At 46.9% G+C, this 21,543-nt stretch overlaps 1 protein-coding gene across 1 annotated transcript in view; it reads left to right on the top strand.

Moving 5' to 3' along the window:
- The window catches only part of LOC309551274 (uncharacterized protein), a 107,947-nt gene that overhangs the window by 44,593 nt on the left and 41,811 nt on the right, over positions 1 to 21,543 (top strand). The window contains exons 4-6 of the mRNA XM_082251800.1: positions 178 to 336; positions 433 to 548; positions 16,666 to 16,771. Coding sequence (XP_082107926.1) covers positions 178 to 336; positions 433 to 548; positions 16,666 to 16,771 — 381 coding nt within the window. The remainder of the gene's footprint in view (positions 1 to 177; positions 337 to 432; positions 549 to 16,665; positions 16,772 to 21,543) is intronic.

Below are 21,543 nucleotides of genomic sequence, written 5' to 3'. Positions count from 1 at the left end.
TAGTTGTGAAGAAATGTTCTTGTCCAAGCTCTTTTCATACATAACCACCTATGTCATTTTACTAGAAATAATAACCAATTTTATCAATGTTTGATCCATATATGTAACAACCATTTTGAATTCTGTATGTAGCATGCTTGGCCTTGAATTGAAAACAACAATATTCTTTCACTGCAGACGTTGCAGTTTGCCAAAGACATTGAACTTGAAGTAAACAGCCATAAAACAACCAGGCATTCACTGGACAGAAGCCAGAGATTAGTGGAGGAGAAGGAGCAGCTCCTGAATTATAACATTCTGCATTATGAAAATGTCAACAGAGAACTGCAGAGTCAGGTGGGTGCTATGCATATCCATCATCCAAAACCTCTTCGGAAGATGTCTTAGTTCTAAAACATAAATTAATATGACATCTTCTGTGTCTTATGAAAGTATGAAGAGACAGTGGCAGTACTTCGGGAACAAAGCCAAATTGAGGTCAACAGCAGAGATGAAAAGATCCATAAACTGAAGCAGCAGATCTCGGAAGTTTTCAGAAATAAGTCATGGTACATTTAACCTGCAGATTTGACCTCTTTCTTCTTCACTTGCTCTTCTAAATAGTTGTGTAATGGAGAAGTGCAACAGCATGCTACTGTACTATTTCAAAAGTAGGCAGTTTCACCTATAAATCCTCAATTATAAAAATAAAATGCAGTAAATGTATGATACATTTTTTAGAACACCCAGACACCCAGGGCCAAAAGCATATTAGTAGGGAAGAGTAAAGTGATTTCAGCTAAAATGTAATATTTCTCCTAATATTTCTCCTAAAAACTCTCATTTGTGTTTATCCCTGAAGCTCATCTCCGGGTGAATATTTTTTTTTTTTTTTTGGAGGGCGGGCGTCTTATCTTTGTTAATGAGCTGCATAGCTCAGTACATGCTGTGCATTAGTGGACCCTATTTCTGTTTAGTGGCTCCCTCCCCCTAACCAGCCACCCATGGAGGGCACCAGTGTATGAACTGGGAGATTTCACACTGTGCAGCCCTGTAACCAGTCTTAGTGGTCATTGATTGGGCATCCAGTCCTTCGTCAATGGTACAAACAAACTGGGAAAACAGCTGAAGCATTCATGCAGTACATGTTTTATTTAATGCCAGCATAATGTATGCCTCCATGGTGCCTCCATGGTGTGAAGTACTTAGAAGTACTTAGAAGTACTTAGAACAAATCAAACCAGTTTTGCTCCCAATGGAGCTTACAATCTAATGTTATTTGGCCGCCACACTGTTTTTTTGTTGTCAACAGAAATTTCAGCATATTGATAATATCCACTCAAGCACATAGAAAATATACACAAACCATCTAGATATTGTCACATGTATAAATGAGAACCAGATGCCCAGTATTGTCAGGGTTACTTGTAAACCACGAGCAGACATTCTCAGGCGCCACTTTGGGGAGGCAATCTGTTAGTAGAATCCTTTACCTAGAAGCTGTCCAAAGACCCTACATCATCTCCTAGTCCTGGCACTCCCAGACTATAGTCTAATATCTGCGCCTACTTTGCATATTGCAAACAAACCAACAACAGAAGCCATAATGACAAGCTAAATAAAATACATCCTGAAAAATGTCCACACTAGTCCTAATAAAATTACCACAACAGCCCCTCCTCTTTGTCATATGCTCCTATGTGTCCCTCAATGAATCTTGATCTTCTTTCAAATAAACAGAACAGTTCTTTTCATACATAAAAGCAATCCATTTCAAAATTTAAAAAGAAAGATAACGGAATCAGTGTTGACACGTAGACTCAAAAGAAAAAGAATGTTGACACATAGGCTCCGTTCTTCGGGAGTTGACTCAGAGGGAGGACATGAGGTGGTGGGTCGTATTGATTGTCAGTCACTTTGGAATCCTCAGCATCTGGAGCATGGGTTGGATTTCAGGGAGTCTCATCTCAGCAATAAGGATGTGGTTGTCTGCTCGGGCTTTGGTGACTCAATCGTTCAGACAAGAGCAAAATCTCACCACAGCGTATAGGAGGAATAGAAACAAAAACAACATAAGTATATATACTCCTATTTCCTTCAGCCAAGATCCAATGGAGAACAAGAAATCCTGAAAACTTCTAAAGGATTCCAACCTTCACTAGCTATAGTTCTGGCTCTGCCTTGCAGGGAAGTAACCTTATCCATATGGGGATGAAACCTTTTCACTGGTATCTGCTATCCAGGTACAACAGTCTTCTCCTATGAAATCACAGAAACCCCCCTTGGAAGATAACCGATCATCAAGTGCCATCTTTTCCTGCAGTACAATAGTCTTCATTTGTCGTTGTTCCTGAGTAATCTCCCTTACTGCTTCAACGGTCTCATTGAACATGTCATCCACAATGGACGAGGAATTGTTTAATCGCTTTAGAAGTTCAATCCCCCACCCGGTCCAAGATGGGAACCATGCCCAGGCCTGGTCGTGGTTGGAGAACAGTGTCCCGCTAGCTCCTGACGTCCTTGGGTGTAATGGTTCGGTGGGGATTTAGAGCAAACCCAGCAATTGGTCCTGTTCCCCGTCTTAGCTAGTTGGAGATGCATTTTAAACAATAGGGTGAGATGCTTTTCATTGTTACCCTTGCTAAAAATACACTAAGCTAAGAATATCAATAAAACTGATACTCCTCATTCTTTGATGTAATTGAGCAGCTTCTTGCAGTTGCTGGCGTGCACCCAGTTGTCACGTCCCTCAAGCTTTAAGGAAGTCGGTATTGTCAGTTGAACCTGGAATAGCCCGGTATATCTCGGTTCTAGTCCCGTCCTTGGATGTTTCCTTACAATGACCCAGTCACCTGGTTGAATAGAATGTACAGCGGTTATCGTGTCCTGGTCTGGCACTCCCGAACTCTATGATGGACCTTTTGGAGCTCCTTTTGCAGGGACTGTACATACCCCGTCAGCTGAGAATGTAAAGATGACAGCGGCTGAGGAAAGTAAGTACAATCCAGTCTTTGGTTGACTCCCAGACAAAACCTCAGGGTTGCCTAGGGGCATTCCTGATGGAGTAGAGAGCTATGGGGTGTCATGGTCTTACCTTCTTGCTGCTCTCCTTCATTTGACATGTGCTGGCGGCCATCTTGGTTTCTGGGTTTCTTGTAGCCTCCCACCCTGCGGCTCCTCCTTCCCACTGGGAGGAGCTGGATGCCTAGCTCATATATATAGGAGGTCTGTGGCTTCAGTTCCCTGCTTGGTCCTCCTGTGTTCACATGCTTCTAAGACTGCTGCTGCTTCTGGTTCCTGTTCCTGGCTTCGTCTGACTACCCTGCTGGTTCCTGATCCTGGCTTCGTCTGACTACCCTGCTGGTTCCTGATCCTGGCCTCGTCTGACTACCCTGCTGGTTCCTGACCCCTGGCTTCGCAAAAGACTCTGCATCAGTTTCGCCATCCGTTTGGACTTTTGCTTTACAGCTTGTTTTTCAATAAAGCTTTCTATTTTCACTTATCTGTTGTTGTACGTCTGGTTCATGGTTCTGTGACATTAGGACCAAGCCATGAATTCTGACGGTACAGGGCCATCCTCGCTACCCACGCTGGTTGCCAGACTTGATCAGCAGGATCACCTGTTGGGTCGGTTCGCCGTGGCGTTGCAAACCCTGCTTGAACGCACGGTACCACAGGCCATGAATTCTGACGGTACAGGGCCATCCTCACTACCCTCGCTGGTTGCCAGACTTGATCAGCAGGATCACCTGTTGGGTCAGTTCGCCGTGGCGTTGCAAACCCTGCTTGAACGCACGGCTCATTTCGCTCCCGTTGCTGATGGGTCGGTTGTCGCTCCTGGGCCCGCTCCTACTGCCGCTCCGGTTGTTGCACCAGAGTCTACCCCGACACCTGTTGTTGCGCCTGTGGTGTTTCGGGGTATGTCCGGTTCTGCCCCCCTTCCACAGCGCTTTGGGGGAGAGCCAACTCAGTGCCGAGGTTTCCTTAACCAGGTGGGCATTTATTTCGAGTTGCTGCCACATGCCTTTCCTACTGAGAGATCAAGGGTGGGCTTCTTAATCTCGCTGCTCTCGGACAAGGCCTTGGCCTGGGCCAGCCCTTTATGGGAGAACAACAATCCGGTGGTTGCCGAGTTTTCCGGTTTTGTTGCTTCTCTTCGGAAGGTATTCGATGTGCCGGCTCGTGCTGCCTCTGCTGCGAAGCTCCTTATGTCCATCAGACAGGGTTCACGATCCGTAGCTGAATACGCCATTGAGTTTCGTACCCTGGCAGCAGAGGTGGGCTGGAATAATGAGGCTCTGGTCGCTGCTTTCTCTCATGGTCTCTCGGATGCCTTGAAGGATGAGGTTGCAGCTAAGGACCTACCAGTGGAGCTCGAGTCTCTTATTTCTTTCCTGATTTTGATTGACACCAGACTCAGGGAGAGACCTTCCTTTAAGGAGAGTCTGCGGAGGCCTCCTAACAGATTGGCGCCTACCTTTGTTGTCCCACCCGTGCCTCCCTCTCCTCCCACGCCTCCTGGGGATGACTTGTCTGGGGGTGAACCCATGCAGCTGGGGTTTGCTCGCCTGTCCGAGGGGGAGAGGGTACTCCGGAGACGCGAGGGCCGATGCATGTACTGTGGTCTCGGTGGGCATTTTCGGTTGGCATGTCCGAACCGTCCGGGAAACGCTCGCACCTGAGATCCTGTCGGGGGCAGATCTTGGGTGGAGTCTCCTCGTCCCCGGTTTCCCGTGTTGACAAACCACTGATCACTGTTGTCCTCTCCTGGGTCGGGGGCTCGGTGACGACCCAGGCGTTGGTGGACTCTGGTGCTGGTGGTTTGTTCATTGATAGTGTGTTCGCTGCCGCCAATTCCATTCCTCTGCAGGCTCGAGGTTCTCCTCTGGCACTTGAGGCGATAGACGGCAGACCCCTTCTGCCGCCACACGTGACTCATGAGACCCTTCCAGTGGGGTTAGCCATTGGTGCCGTCCATAGAGAGTCGGTCTGCTTCCAGGTTATTTCGTCTCCACACTACTCGGTGGTCTTGGGGTACCCCTGGCTCCAGAAGCATAATCCGATTTTCGATTGGAGATCGGCCGAGATCCTCTCGTGGTCACCGCAGTGTGGGGCTAGTTGCATCCATGGGCCTGTCAAGTTGCTGTGTACTTCCTCGGACTCTCTGTTGCCCCCTGAATACGAGGAGTACCGGGATGTATTCGATAAGGTGCGCGCGGTTGCCCTACCTCCGCACCGCCCATACGATTGTGCCATCGAGTTACAATCTGGTGCCGTTCCTCCTCGTGGCAAAGTCTATCCACTGTCGGTAGCGGAGAATGAGGCCATGGAGGAGTACGTGAGGGAGGCGCTTTCACGCGGACACATTCGCAAATCCTCGTCCCCGGCAGGGGCTGGATTTTTCTTTGTGAAAAAGAAGGGCGGTGAGTTGAGGCCTTGCATCGATTACAGGGGTCTCAATCGCATCACGATCAAGAACGCTTACCCTATACCCTTGATTTCCGAGCTGTTCGATCGCCTTAAAGGGGCCACGGTCTTTACCAAACTCGACCTGAGGGCGGCATATAACCTCGTAAGGATCAAGGCGGGCGATGAGTGGAAGACCGCGTTTAACACCAGGACCGGTCATTATGAATCCTTGGTTATGCCCTTTGGGCTGTGCAATGCGCCCGCAGTCTTTCAGGAATTCATCAACGATGTTTTCCGTGACCTGTTGCAGCAGTGTGTGGTGGTCTATTTGGATGACATCTTGGTATATTCTGAGTCCATGGAGACCCACATTCTGGATGTCAAACGAGTGTTGCAACGGTTACGAGAGAACAAGCTGTTCGGTAAGCTTGAGAAATGCGAATTTCACCGATCCCAGGTAACCTTCTTAGGTTACATCATTTCCGCTGAGGGGTTCTCCATGGATCCTGAGAAGGTTTCGGCTGTCTTACAGTGGCCCCAGCCCAGTGGTCTTCGCTCCCTGCAGCGCTTTTTGGGCTTCGCCAATTATTATCGGAAGTTCATCAGGGACTTTTCCATGCTAGCCAAGCCTCTCACGGATCTGACCAGGAGGGGCAGTAATTCCCAGGTCTGGCCGCCCGAGGCCATCCGAGCTTTTGAGGCTCTAAAGTCCGCCTTTGTGTCAGCTCCGATTCTGTCGCATCCCAACCATGGGTTGCCCTTTGTCCTCGAGGTGGACGCGTCTGAGACGGGAGTAGGCGCCCTTCTGTCTCAGCGTAGAACACCAGAGGGTCCTCTGCTTCCTTGTGGGTTTTACTCCCGGAAACTGTCTTCCGCGGAGTGCAACTACCAGATTGGTGACAGGGAGTGATTGGCCATCGTGCAGGCCCTTAAAGAATGGAGGCACTTGCTCGAGGGTTCGGTGGTTCCGGTCCTCATCCTGACGGACCACAAGAATCTGACCTACCTCTCTGAGGCCAAGAGATTGACACCACGTCAGGCCAGATGGGCTCTGTTCTTGTCACGTTTTAATTACGTGGTCTCCTACTTACCCGGTTCCAAGAACATCAGGGCGGATGCCTTATCACGGCAGTACTCCGACCTGTCCAGGGAGGAGTCGATTCCGACTTCGGTCATACCTCCGAATCAGATCCTGGCCGCCATTCGCACCAGCCTGACCTCTCCCCTGGGTGAGCAGATTTTGGCGGCTCAATCTGGTGCTCCCTCTGGGAGACCCAACGGCAGATGTTTTGTGCCTGAGGAGTTGCGCACTCGGTTGTTGCGAACCTACCATAACTCCAAGACCGCGGGGCATCCTGGAAAGAATCAGCTGTCCTGGGCTGTTTCACGTCTGTTCTGGTGGCCTTCCCTACGTTCCGACATCGCCGCATATGTAGCGGCATGCTCCGTTTGTGCCCAGAGTAAGTCTCCTCGGCACCTTCCGTTGGGCCTTCTGCAACCCTTAGCCACCGGGGAGCGCCCATGGTCACACCTGGGGATGGATTTCATTGTGGACCTCCCTGCATCCCGAGGCCTTACGGTCATTCTCATGATTGTGGATCGGTTTTCCAAAATGTGCCACTGTGTTCCTCTCAAGAAGTTACCCTCTGCACAGGAGTTGGCCACGATTTTTGCCAGGGAGGTCTTCCGGTTGCACTGTTTGCCCAAGGAGATTGTGTCGGATCGGGGGAGTCAGTTTGTGTCCAGGTTCTGGCGCGCCTTTTGCTCCCAGTTGGGGATTCATCTCTCCTTCTCCTCGGCCTACCACCCTCAGTCCAATGGGGCCGCAGAACGATCCAATCAGGCCTTGGAGCAATTCCTTCGTTGCTATGTCTCCGATCACCAAGACAATTGGGTTGACCTCCTGCCTTGGGCTGAGTTTGCCAGGAACACGGCGGTGAACTCTTCCTCTGGGACGTCTCCCTTCATGGCCAACTATGGGTTCCAACCTGCCGTGTTACCGGAGGTATTCTCTCCCCAGGATATTCCGGCTGTGGAGGATCACCTTTCCGTCCTACGTGCTTCTTGGGTACAGATCCAGAGGTCCCTTGAGGTCTCTGCGCAGCGCCAGAGACTCCAGGCTGATCGCAGACGAGCGCCTGCTCCTTCCTACCAGGCCGGAGACCGTGTATGGTTGTCCACCCGCAACCTCAACCTTCGAGTGCCCACTCCCAAGCTGGCGCCTCGCTTTGTTGGTCCCTTCCGAGTGCTTCGCAGGGTAAACCCGGTAGCCTATGCCCTTGCGCTTCCTCCTGGCATGCGGATCTCCAACGTGTTTCATGTCTCCCTGTTGAAGCCACTGGTGTGTAATCGTTTCACTTCCTCGGTTCCTCGGCCTCGTCCGGTCCGAGTGGGCAATCGTGAGGAGTATGAGGTGAGCAATATCCTGGACTCACGCCTGGTCCACGGTCAGGTGCAGTTTTTGGTTCATTGGCGTGGTTATGGTCCAGAAGAGCGTTCCTGGGTTCCCTCCGCAGATGTCCATGCTCCTGCCTTGCTCCGAGCCTTCCACGCACGCTTCCCTCAGAAACCGTTCTTTACTCCGCGGAGGAGGGGCCCTTGAGGGGGAGGTACTGTCATGGTCTTACCTTCTTGCTGCTCTCCTTCGTTTGACATGTGCTGGCGGCCATCTTGGTTTCTGGGTTTCTTGTAGCCTCCCACCCTGCGGCTCCTCCTTCCCACTGGGAGGAGCTGGATGCCTAGCTCATATATATAGGAGGTCTGTGGCTTCAGTTCCCTGCTTGGTCCTCCTGTGTTCACATGCTTCTAAGACTGCTGCTGCTTCTGGTTCCTGTTCCTGGCTTCGTCTGACTACCCTGCTGGTTCCTGATCCTGGCTTCGTCTGACTACCCTGCTGGTTCCTGATCCTGGCTTCGTCTGACTACCCTGCTGGTTCCTGATCCTGGCTTCGTCTGACTACCCTGCTGGTTCCTGACCCCTGGCTTCGCAAAAGACTCTGCATCAGTTTCGCCATCCGTTTGGACTTTTGCTTTACAGCTTGTTTTTCAATAAAGCTTTCTATTTTCACTTATCTGTTGTTGTACGTCTGGTTCATGGTTCCGTGACATGGGGAGAAATTCAGGCCATGGTTTTCCAGTATCAGCCATCATTTTTGAGATTCTGTTCTGTTCTTAATGATCCCATTTAGCTGTTCAACCTTACCGCTACTTTGGGGATGATAAGGGGTATGTAATTCCTGATTGTTGTGAAGAGCCTTACATACCCCTGCAAAGATCTGACCAGTGAAGTGGGATCCGACTTGATAGTTTCAGGTAGACCCCAGAGACACACTATCTCAGACAGGATCTTCTGCGCGGTGTTAGTAGCTTTGGTTTTGCTAACAGGCCATGCCTCCGGCCAACCAGAAAACATATCTACACACAGACCAAAGCATGCTGGTGTGGCCCACTCTTTGGCAATGTAATGTAATCTATCTGTATGCGCTGAAATGGATATTCTATTTTGGGCGAATGCCGTTTCGGTACCGCCACAGTCTTACCTGAGTTGTGCAGTGCACAAACCAGGCAGGTAGCGCTAAAGTTAGCAGCTGCAGTAGTGAATCTCGGGGCAATCCAATGTTTTTGGCTGATGACCTGGATAATGAGCCAAATGGGCCATCATTGGGAAAAGTGATTTTGGTAAACACCATTTACCACCAAGACCCCAGATGTCATCTGGACCCTGTGTAGCCCCTAAAGCCATCCACTTCCTCTTTTCCTGAATTTCCGCCTGTGACTGCAGTTTCTTAAACTCTTCTAGAGACACATCAGAGGGGATGGATCAGAGCACCTTCCTTAGCAGCTCTATCTGCCAAGTCATTCCCATTGGCCTCCATAATCTTATCAGTAGTATGGGCCTTTACTTTCAGAATGGCTATCTTGTGTGGCAGGCAGAAGGCCACAAACAGGCTAATAATCAATTCCGCATGTTTCACCGCCTTCCCCAATCTAGTCAAGAACCCTCTTGCCTTCCAGATAGGACCAAAATCATGTGCCACCCCAAAAGCATACCAAGAGTTCGTATAGATGTTGATCCTTTGATCTTCATGGATCTCACAGGGCCTTGCTAGTGCCCACAGCTCAGCTTCTGGTGCAGACATATGGAAACTCAATGAACCCTTCTCTACAACGTCACTGGCTGTAGTCACTGCATAACCTGTGTGTGGCTTACCATCTGGTGTGAAATACCTGGAACCATTGAAATAAAGGTTCTTAGCATCTGGGATGGGAGTCTCCTTCACCGGACTGACAGCCGCTGATTCCCATTCCATCAAAGAAAGGCAGTCATGTTGCTCCTCAACGTGTTGTCCTACTAGGTTGGAAAATTGGTTAGAGGTCAAGAGATTAGTATTGTTAGTTTGAAAGTTTTGAAAATTGTTATTTTTCACACCATTATCCCCCTCCCCTTCTCTTCCTCCTCAGTAACAGTAGGAGGAGATGCAGGGTTCAAAATGGTGCATCGTCTTAAAGTCAGGTTACTAGGTGCTAAAAGAGCCACTTCGTACTTAGTTAATCTTGCTGCAGAAAGGTGTTTTGGTGGGGCTTGATTTAGGATCACCTGCACCGAATGGGGAGTATAGAGGGTCAATGGGGAGTCCAAAACTATGTCGCCTACTTTCTGTAATAATACAGCGCAGGCGGCCACAGCTTGTACACATCCCCATGAGCCTTGGATGACTGGATCTAGGGCAGTTGACAGGTACATGATGGGTTGGTACTTGGACCCATGTAGTTGGGTCAATACTCCAGATGCATGGCCCTTGCTTTTGTGGCAAAAAGATAAAAGGGGAGGTCATAGTTTGGCAGACCTAAAGCAGGTGATTTGGTGAGTTCCTGGGTCAAATCCTGTAGGATTGACCAGTTGTCATCAGACAATTAAAAAGGTGTTTGTGATGTTAATTCGTAAAGGGGTCCCAGTTTGGATGATATATTAGGGATCCAGTCTCTGTAGTAATTGACAAGTCTGAGAATGGCTCTCAATTGCCGAGTGTGTCTCTGGATGTCTTTCAAGGTCTCTACTCTCTGGGGTACCCTAAAAATGCAATGTCCTAAGAAAAGCTTCTCCTTGCAGAACTGTAATTTTTCCTTGCTAGCCTTATTACCTGTAGATGCCAGGTGGTTAGGCAATGATACAGTATGCTGATAACAAGCCTAAGCAGCCTTTGGGACAACTAAGCAGCAAATCATTAACATACTGCAGCAGTACCACCCCTGGATCCATCAGGGTCCTATGATCTAACACGATCTTAAGTTTGCAACTGTCTTCCGAGAGACTAGTCACTGACCCCCTGAGGGAGATGTGTCCAAGTTAATTGACCCTGGAATGAAAAAGTAAAAAGATACTGGCACTGGAGTCCCAGTGGTACAGAGAAAAATGCATTTGTTAGATAAACGACACTGAAAAACATTGCATTTGGTGGTATGGAGGCTAGCAAAGTGTGCGGGTTAGGTCCTAGCGGAGCATCGCTAATAATGATCTTTTCAGAGCCCATGTACCAATCGGTATGTTGTTTCCTGGCCTTTAGCTGTCTTTTTAGCCACTGGAAATAATGGAGTGTTACAGGGCAATTTGGTTGGTGTGAGGACCTTTATCTGTAAATATTCGTCTATTTGGATCTTGAGACTATCTATCTGAGCCATACTCAGTGGGTATTGTGGTAATCAGGCCAAAATGCTCCCCGGCTTGATGTTAACCATTGTTGGCGTAACTGGCAGAAGACCCACAGCAGACTTATCAATCACCCAGACATTCAAATCCACCTCCGCCAGCACATCCAACTCAAGAAAACACCCAGGTTCGGTTAGTTTTGGCAGCGCTATCATCATACATAAGCGTTCGTCAGACAGTGCACTGCTAACCACAATACCTGCTGGAGTGTACTCGATGACCACCTGTATTCCTGACAAAATATCAGCTCCTAACAAATTAATGGGAACATCATCCAATACCAGTACAGACCTAATGGCTTCTGTGTGCTGTCCTAGCCTACAATGGAGAGGTTCAGTTGTTTGCAAAGACGCTGTCTGTCCCGTGAGACCTGCGTTTGGTGTTATTTCTCCTGAGAAGGGAACCTTCCCTACAAGATCTTTAGATCTCAAAACGATTTTGGCTGCACTGGTGTCAATAAAGGCAAGGGAGGGGATATTTTAGTTCCTCGATAAACAAGTTGATGTGGGCTGACACCGGTTTACCAACCTATGATGAATCCTAGCCGTCGCTAGCCATTCCTACAACCGGAGTTTCTGGATTGTCTGGTATAAATTGCCACTTACCCTGTGGACCAGCTCGTTCATCTGGTCAATTGCATCTTATATGGCCTGTCTGTCCACATCCATAGCAAACCCGTGATTCCCTGCGTTGGGTGTTATCTCTAAACCCTCGAATCGTTTGCTCGTCTGTTCTCTCTGCCGTTCGCTCTGGAATTCGCTCTGGGTAAGGGGCTTGAGAAAGAAAAACCTTAGATGTCTTTATCCTGCTTCTTCCGATCCACATCTCTCTATAGCGGAATGAGTGGATAGGATGGTGGGCATAGACATCTCATTGAATTTGGGCCTGACTAATAATAACCGGTCCCCAAGTTTCATATGGATCCTAAAAATGTATGGATTCTAAAAACTTAGCTCTTACAGTAGCAAGAGATAAAGTGCAGTGGGCCTCCCACCTTCGGATGGTACATCGGGACCAACTTCCAGGTCTGTGTCTAATGCAGCTTGTTTCAGGCGACGCCAGAAACAAGCGCATTCCTCCCCAGGGTTCTGGCTCAATTTCATCACATCTGTGATGGAGGTTGCACCATACAGGTCTCAAAGCTTTCCAAGGAGGGCCTTACAAAATTCCCTCCCCCCCCCCAGATGTTGTCTGTTTATGAGTGGTGATATTACTATGAGACATAGCAACATCCGCCATTTCATCTCCTATCTTAGCTCTCAGAATCTGGGCACAATCCATTCCGCTCATGCCATAACTGAATTGGTTTTAAACAAAAATTCTTGCGAACCCCCGCGGATTCGTCCTATAGTGAGGCAGTTTGGCCAGGATGTTCCTGATTTCTGAGGATGTAAAAGGGACATGCCACACTACCCTTTCCCCATGTGTCCTTTCTCCATTTGCATTGGGAGCACCCTTATATTGTTGCACCCGGACTGGATAAGTACCAGGACCAGGGGCAGGTGTATACTGTGGAGGTGGTTTCATTGGTGTAATAACATGAATAGTCTCACCCACAGCTGTTTCTGACACAAGATCCACCAGAGAAGGATATAGCGTAGGGACAGCAGATTCAAAGTCCCTTAGTGCCCATATGCAATCCATACAGTTTTTGTTTCTAGTCAAAATTCCCCTTGACTCACATGTTTGTAGATCCCAGTTTGAAAAGAGCTCATAGTTAGCAGAAGAGTGGGAAGGAGAGGCTTCAGATGGTACAGGTGGTGATTGAGGGAGAGAGACAGTGTGATAAGATGAATTATTGCTAGAATCATTTTGTGCGATAGTGAAATCATTGATATTGAGATTCAGGAGGGACAGTGGTAGTTACAGAATTAGCTGATCTGGCTTTTCTCAGCAGAGTTAACCAAGAGAGTGCTTCCTCTGATTCCCTTACTGGACCCCCAGACTCAGCTATCCCCTCGGGCCAAGTACACATAATCCCGTTCTTCTGGATTAAAACCGCTTTCTTTACACCTTGCTGATTTACTATTATAGACCTTTGAAGCCACATTTGAGCCATATCCAACGTCTTTGTTGCCTGGAGCCTGGTTCCAAATTCGGTGAGGAGTTTCTCCCATCTCCAGATATCAAAGGTACCTTCCGAGTGAAGGCACCAAGCTGTTCCCTTGGACCATTTGTGCCACTCTTTAAGGGGTCTCATGGTCCAAGCCCCAAACCTAGACCTCATGTCCTGAAAATCTGTTTGGAAGGGGGAAACCTCTTTTCTCCTCCTTAACATGGACGGCCTATTGCCCATGTCGACTTGAATAGGCTTTAAATACAGTGGCCCTGCGTCCAGGGGCACCGTTTTACCAACCTATTAGGAGCAGTACCTAGCGGTGACTATTCTCACGGTACTGGCTTGCTTCTGGACTCCGATTATTTTACACGGCCACATGCCAGTCCGCTAGAAATTACAACCCGGTGGTATGTTTACAGCTATACAGCACCTTAGTGACCACACACCCCAACTCCGATTATTTTACATGGCCACACATTAGTGGGTTCAGAATCTACTCCTTCACGTTGTATGTTAAAACAGACGTGTCACAATTTCCAGTTTCACTCAGTCCAGCTTAAAGTACACACGTTCGTTTTAACCTACTCTGTACTGCCAAACAACCCCAAGAGTACCATGAAATCCTCCCCTATACAAACCTTTGGACTTCTATCTATTCCTAAATATAACAACAACTATTGGGATGCTGGTTACCGTCTTCTCACAGAATGTACAATGTCTCTACCCAAAACCCAAATTCCAGCCCTGATAGTACGATCTCCTCAAAATAGCCGCAAATCAGCACAAAACTAAAATGATTCTACCCGAAAACTGAATCTAGTGCAAAAACGGATTAGTTACACTCAACACTGAATTCCACTGCCAAAAACAAATGAGTTGAATAAAAAAAACATAAAACGCTATGCAAAAATAAAAATAACTACACCCGACAAACCGAAATTAAACACAAAAACAGACAGGTTTCACTAAACACTGAAATTCAATCAAAGATGAATCAGTTCTACCGACAACTAGTTTTCCTGCCAAAAACTGCCACAAACCAATATTATTTTCAACCCAGAAAATTAACAATTTCCACTCAGGGATCAATCTCAGTCTAATAATAGAATAGTTCCCTCAGTACTGTATGTAAATTAGGTGTACGTCAAAACGTGTGGGCAAAATATAACAACACAGGGTCAAATACTCAAATTACATATACATAAAACTCCACATAAATCAAGTCTAAAAAAGTCCAAAAGAATATGTGACTAATGGATCTTCATTAAGATGAAGGATAAAGAAAGTGAGCTCAGTGTGGATTCACAGACTCCAATTCCCCCAACAGCACCACATGACAGCTGATACTATGATAGTGCCCTTACCAGCTCCTCTATATCATGCAGTCAAAAACCACAAAATCATGAGCAGGGATCAGTGGATCAGGGTGTCTTCCCACAAACCAGATGAATTACCATGTGGAATAAATAGGGATTGGACTCTTACCAGATAATTAAATGTCATGCACCAAATACTGGATGTTCATAAAATAATTAGACTCCAGGACCCTGGTGGTGCAGATTTATTACTCTCCACATCCCACTAGCTCCTGCTGGGTCACTGTGTCAATGCTGGGTCTCACCGGAGATACCTCTCAAATTAGCACAGGTACAGCAGTCCCCATATGGGAAAAGGAAGAAGCAGGCAATAGTGCATTATCCCCGATAGACAGTTTATTGAAATAAAATAGATCACTTACATGATAAAACGATAAAATAGACAAAAACCTCCAGGAACAGATGTTCGCAGCCGCTCTGCAGCGAGGACCGCAAGAATTGACGGCGCGGCTTGACTTGGCGGCGGCTGGACTTGATTTATGTGGGATAATGCACTATTGCCTGCTTCTTCCTTATAGATAGAATGTCCTGCTTAAAGCATTGCTCTCCGTTTATTGATAGGCCAACAAAGAGATAACAGCAGGAAGTGATGGCTATACAACATCAGCCTACCAGTTCCAAATGTACAGTTACATTACATAAGTTACTCACATAGACTCAGCCAATGACACATCTGTTTACATATACAATAGAAAGGGCGTGGCTTCCTGCCGTTGGTGCATTGAAATCCGCACAACGTAGTTATCAATGAAACCCACGTGTCGTGTCATGATTAAACCAGCGTGTAGAACCATGAACGCTGCTCTGATCAAACTCGTGCATGTATTCCCGCCACTACTACTGGCGTGAATCCTACTCAGCAAGGCTCAGAGAACAATGCCTATTAGGAATATACTACTGTTCCCAAAGACATGAGGCTATCTGCAGGGAAAGAGCCATGCTGTTTCCACTATGGTAATCAGGCACAGTAGAAAGACATGAGCGTGTTTTCCTTCATAAAGGCAGATAGATATCAAAACGATATTGACTTCACAGAGCAAACATATCCCCGCCGAGCGAACAAATCTGCACAATATACAGGGGCCCCCGGTGGCAGTCATATCCTTGCTGCTTGATCCTTGAACTCTTCACCGCAATACACATAACTCTCTACTGGCAAACAGACCTGCGCATGGAGTGTTCGCCAGCGGAGATGTCTATGTAAAGCGAACGCGTCTACACATCTAGGGGAAGGTTTTCACTGTCAGTAGTCTTTCCTCAATGCCCGTTCCCCCGTACAGCGTATTGCAAGCAAACCGACAATGGAAGCCATAATGACGAGGTAAATAAAATACATCCTGAAAAAATGTCCACACTAGTCCTAATAAAATTTCCACAACACCATAGGAATAAATGGGGCCGCAGCGCTCAAAAAATAGAAAAAGTCACTATGGGCAATGGCATGTGATTATGAAAAAACAAACATCCATACTCACCTCTATGCTGCAGCATTGGAGGGATACTGCAGCTGTCCGACATAGGATCGCTCAATTTTTGGTCTGTTTAGAGTAGAGAGCAGTGACTGTCAGTCACTGCTCTCCACTCTGCTCCTCTATCGCTCACTGGAGCACTGGGCTGAGGAGAGGAGGTTACAGCTGGCTCTGACTCTGGCTTTCAGCTGCACACTGACAGGCAAAGCCAACTGTCAATCAGGCAGCTGGATGGATCCCAACAATATGGTCAAGATTGTCCCTAGCCTGGAGCAGCTCTGACTCGTCAGCTGATAGAGGGGCAATAGACCGCTATCAGCTGATTCTGGGTCACAGGAGTACAAAAGTAAGTGTACTCATGTGACCCACAAGAGAAGTATGGCTAAAAAAAGCTTTGGACATACTTCTCTTTTAATTCTGGGTTTTTAGGCATAGCTATTACACATAATGCACTGCACTCAGCAGTGGTCAACCTCAACCACCTCCTTCCCTTAATTAGAAGTACTTTCCTAGTTACTGGCAGGATTTTCATATGATTCATTGCGAATTTCTACAGCTGATAATCAGAACAAATACAATACAAAGGTAGATAAACTGAAATTCTGAAAATGTACTTGTAGTTTGTAAAGGTATCTGTTTTTTGTGTGTATTTCTATCACTTCTCCAGGGAACATCAGAAGCAAATGGAAGACCTGCAGAAGGAAATCAGTCGATTAGCAGAGGAGGCTCAGTTGCTGCGCTCACAGCTGAAGAGAGATAGCATTTCCAGACAAGTGAGATCACTAGCAGTAATGTGTTACTGTATTGGGACTTAGGGGCATTTTGAATAGCAGACCAAGATATTCCCAACTCCATCTCTGCTATAAGACTTACACATGAAATATGCTAGTACCGTGATAAGGATAATCTGTCTCCATGGGGAAGATTTATGGGGATTACAGAAGGCAAATCAGACTAAGCCTATGCTGCAATTAGGGTTTCTGTTGTAGTTTTTCTTACAAATAGACAGGCATTCTGGAAGATGGTGTGTGAGAGCTGTTACCCAGCTTTGTATTCTTAAAGGAGAATTCTAGCCTTCTAGCAATGCAAATGGGCACAATATACAGTGGGTATAGAAAAGAATCACCCCTTTTAAAATAATCACATTTTGTTTCTTTGCAGCCTGAAATGAAGACAGAAACAGTTTTTGTTTTATCCAGCTGTATTTACTAGTGCAACTTATAACATCCAAGTGAAAGATATAACATGTAAGAAAAAGAAAATTCAAAAAAAAAAAAATTAATGAGTTGGAAAAAGGATCGCCCTCCTTATGTTAGTATTGTGTTTGACCACGTTTTGCTTTTAATTACAGCTTTTAGACTGTTGGGATATGTCTCTACAAACTTTGCACATCTAGACTTTGCAATATTTGCCCACTCTTCTTTGCAGAACTGCTCAATTTCAGTTAAATGTGATGGTGACCATTTGTGGACTGCAGTCTTCAAGTCATTCCATGTATTTTCAATGTGGTTTAAGTCTGGGATCTGGGATTTTTCTGCTTCGACCACTGTGTGGTAATTTTTGCTGTGTGCTTTGGGTCATATTCATGTTGGAAGGTAAACCTGCTTCCTATTGACAACCTGGCAGAGGCCAGCAGATTTTCCTCAAGAATTTGATGGTATTTTACCCTATCCATTTTCCTGCCATCCTGACAAGTGCTCCAGACTAGGGTTGAGCGAACACCTAGATGTCCGTGTTCGACGGGTTCGGCCGAACTTTAAAAAAAAGTCCGGGTCCGTGTCCCGGACTTTTACCGAACTTTTCCCGGACACCGAACCCCATTGAAGTCAATGGGGACCCGAACTTTAAGGCACTAAAATGGCTCTAAAACACCAAAGGAAAGGGCTAGAGTGCTGCAAATGGCAGCAAAACGTAATTAAGAGCATGGCAAGTGCTCTGCAAACAAATGTGGATAGGGAAATAACTTAAAACAACAAAAAAAAACAGAAAAATAAAACAATGTTCTTCTTCATCTCTGAAGGACGAGGCCCATATGGAGTAGGAGGGAGGTTGAGGTGGTGGTGGATGTGGCGGTGACTAGACATATGCCGGTTTTCGGTAATTCGATATATCGCGGTATTGCATAGCCACGGTATTGTTATTGTGGCATTTTTAAAATACCGAGTTTCTCTGTCAAGTCTGCCTGACTTGTGAATTGATACATTTCAGTGAGCTGGATGACTCATTCACTCACTCAGCTAACACCTTTCAGCATTAAGTCTCCTAACTATAAACAAAAATGATTACATTTGTATCTTTTCCTTCCCTCTGCCAGGGAGAAAGGAAGTTTAACCTCTTAAAGACTGGATCTTTTTCTGACACTTGCTGCTTGCAAGTTAAAATCAGTTTTTTTTTTGCTAGAAAAGTACTTAGAACCCCCAAACATTTTATATATTTTTTTAGCAGAGACCCTACAGAATAAAATGGCGATTGTTGTAATATTTTATGTCACACTGTATTTGCACAGCAGTCTTTCAAACGCAATGATTAGACTTTAATGAATAAAAAAAAAAAAAAAAACGTAACAGTAAAGTTATCCCAATTTTTTTTTTTTTTGTTACACAGAGAATCGTGAGAGAATCGTGATCTTTATTCCAAGCTAAAAAATCGTGATTCTCATTTTGGCCAGAATCGTGCAGCTCTAATAAATATATATATACACACACACACGCCTAGCAGCCCACATTACATTATTATATAGCCATCAAGCAGTGTCTGGCCTACCTGGTGATGACTGGTCCTGGCGCTCTGATCCGATGGCCTGGTCTTTAAAGGGGCAAATCCTTGCGATCCAGAAGTGGTTAAACCTGCAGGAGGACCGGTGTTTTTATCTATTAATGACTTTACTATTGCTTTAGGCCTGGTTCACATGTATGCGGGTTGGTGGTTCACATGTATGCGGGTTGGCGGTTCACATGTATGCGGGTTGGCGGCCCACATTTGCACAGGCATAGCAGCCCATTGATTTGAACGGGCTGCTATGCCCTCATTTTCCGCAGAAAAAAGGTGCATGCAGCATTTTTTTTAAATTCAGTGGCCTTGAAATCCATCCTGCTTTTGCACCATGCGACTAACCTGCAGTTCCTGCTCTGGCAAGCTTTCTGCATTTTTTGTATACGTGGGCACGGCATTTAAAAATAAACAGTTTGCGTGTGCAGCAACGGCAGGTAAGTCGCATGGTGCAAAAGAAGGATGGATTTCATGGCCACTGCATTTTTTTAAATTCTGCATGCACCTTTTTTCAGCTGAAAACGCAGGCATAGCAGCTCAAGCCCATTCACATCAATGGGCTGCTATGCCTGTGCAAATGTGGGCCCCCAACCCGCATACATGTGAACCAGGCCTAAAGCAATAGTAAAGTCATTAATAGATAAAAACACCGGTCCTCCTGCAGGTTTAACCAATTAATGACTTTACTATTGCTTTAGGCCTGGTTCACATGTATGCGGGTTGGGGGCCCACATTTGCACAGGCATAGCAGCCCATTGATGTGAATGGGCTTGAGCTGCTATGCCTGCGTTTTCAGCTGAAAAAAGGTGCATGCAGAATTTAAAAAAATGCAGTGGCCATGAAATCCATCCTTCTTTTGCACCATGCGACTTACCTGCCGTTGCTGCACACGCAAACTGTTTATTTTTAAATGCCGTGCCCACGTATACAAAAAATGCAGAAAGCTTGCCAGAGCAGGAACTGCAGGTTAGTCGCATGGTGCAAAAGCAGGATGGATTTCAAGGCCACTGAATTTTAAAAAAATGCTGCATGCACCTTTTTTCTGCGGAAAATGAGGGCATAGCAGCCCATTCAAATCAATGGGCTGCTATGCCTGTGCAAATGTGAACCACCAACCCGCATACATGTGAACCAGGCCTAAAGCAATAGTAAAGTAATTTATAAACAACACCTCCTTCAGGTTTAACCACTTCTTGACCACAAGGATTTGCCCTCTTAATGACCAGGCCATCGGATCGGAGCCGAGCGCCAGAACCAGTTATCACCAGTTAGGCCAGACACTGCTTGATGACCTATTTTAGGCCTGGTTCACAGAGTCTGTACTGACTGACTATATAATAATGTGCATAAGTGAACCAAAGCCCCTAAATTCAGCAATGAAATTGAAGTGAGGTGGAAATTTAATAATTTAAATTTAATAATAGAATACCGTGATAATACCGTATACCGTGGCAAAACCTTAATCAATTAATCGCAGCATGAAAATCTGATACCGTCACAAGCCTAGCGGTGACATAGGCGTGCGCACAGGGTGTGCTGGGTGTGCCTGGGCACACCCTAATCACCTAGGGCACATAGCATTGCCAGTGAGGAGATGGGAAAGATCTCCCTGGGACCTGCTCTGCTCTATTTCTCCTTGCCTACAGGTACATGGCCCCGATACATTACTCTCCCTGCTGGCAAACACATGCATGTGTATTTCAACTTTGGGGTGCACACCTTAATGCAATAGGCTGCGCACACCTATGGGCGGTGTAGGTGGAAGCGGCGGTGGAGGAGGACCAGGGCCGGATTAACAGCATCATGGGCTTGGTGCTGAGGATTTTGAAGGGCCTTAAGGGCCGTGCCTTGCCATGCACCCAGAGGAGGAAGGGTGCAGCCATGCATGCCTAATTCAACATGGGATGCTGTCTCTGAAGCCCATAAACACATCCATGCATCGCCAACTGTCCCTCCTTGTCCGGCCTTCACGCTGTGTGGGGAGGTTCTGAGGGTGCTGCCTGGGGAAGCGAGCATAGAAGCCAGACTTCTGTGTTTACAAGTGACAGAAGAGCGGTAACAGTGAATATGGCCAACCCGGGGCCTATATAAAAGGTAGGGGCCTGGAGCTGCAGCTCCAATAGCCCCTACATTAATCTGGCCCTGAGGAGGAGGACGAGGTAGCCAACACTGCTTCTTTTCAAAAATTTTAAATGAGGGTACACCCCAAAAGAGTGAGAAAGAGCAAAAATGGAACAATGGGTGGGTAAGGTCGGTATCCATTGCTATTCTGCATAAGGTACGGAAAAGTCCCGTGGGATCCATGCCTGGTTCATTTTAATGAACGTGAGCTTGTCCACATTGTCTCTGGACAGGCGGCTGCGCTTGTCTGTTATAACGCCCCCAGCCGTGCTAAATACCCGTTCAGATAATACACTGGCTGCAGGGCACGCCAGCACCTCCAAGGCGTAAAGGGCAAGCTCAAGCCATGTGCCCAATTTGGAGACCCAGAAGTTGAAGGGGGCAGACCCGTCATTCACTACATGTAGGCGTGTGCACACATACTGCTCCACCATGTTGGTAAAATGCTGCCTCCTGCTAAGACGTTCCATCTGAGCTGCTGGTGCTGCTGTTTGTTGTGGCGTGCTGACAAAGCTTTTCCACATTTCGGCCATGCTAACCCTGCCTTCTGAGGTGCTGGCGGTGCCCTGGTTGCGTTGGCGACCTCCTCCTCCTCCTCCTCTGCCTTGTGCTTCCACTGTGGCCCCGCTGTCAGATGGGAATGCCAGCAGCATGG

Source organism: Pelophylax lessonae (assembly GCF_965119305.1).
Source record: "Pelophylax lessonae genome assembly, chromosome: 3".
NCBI lineage: Eukaryota > Metazoa > Chordata > Amphibia > Anura > Ranidae > Pelophylax > Pelophylax lessonae.
This window is presented reverse-complemented; position numbering and strand designations above follow the sequence as displayed.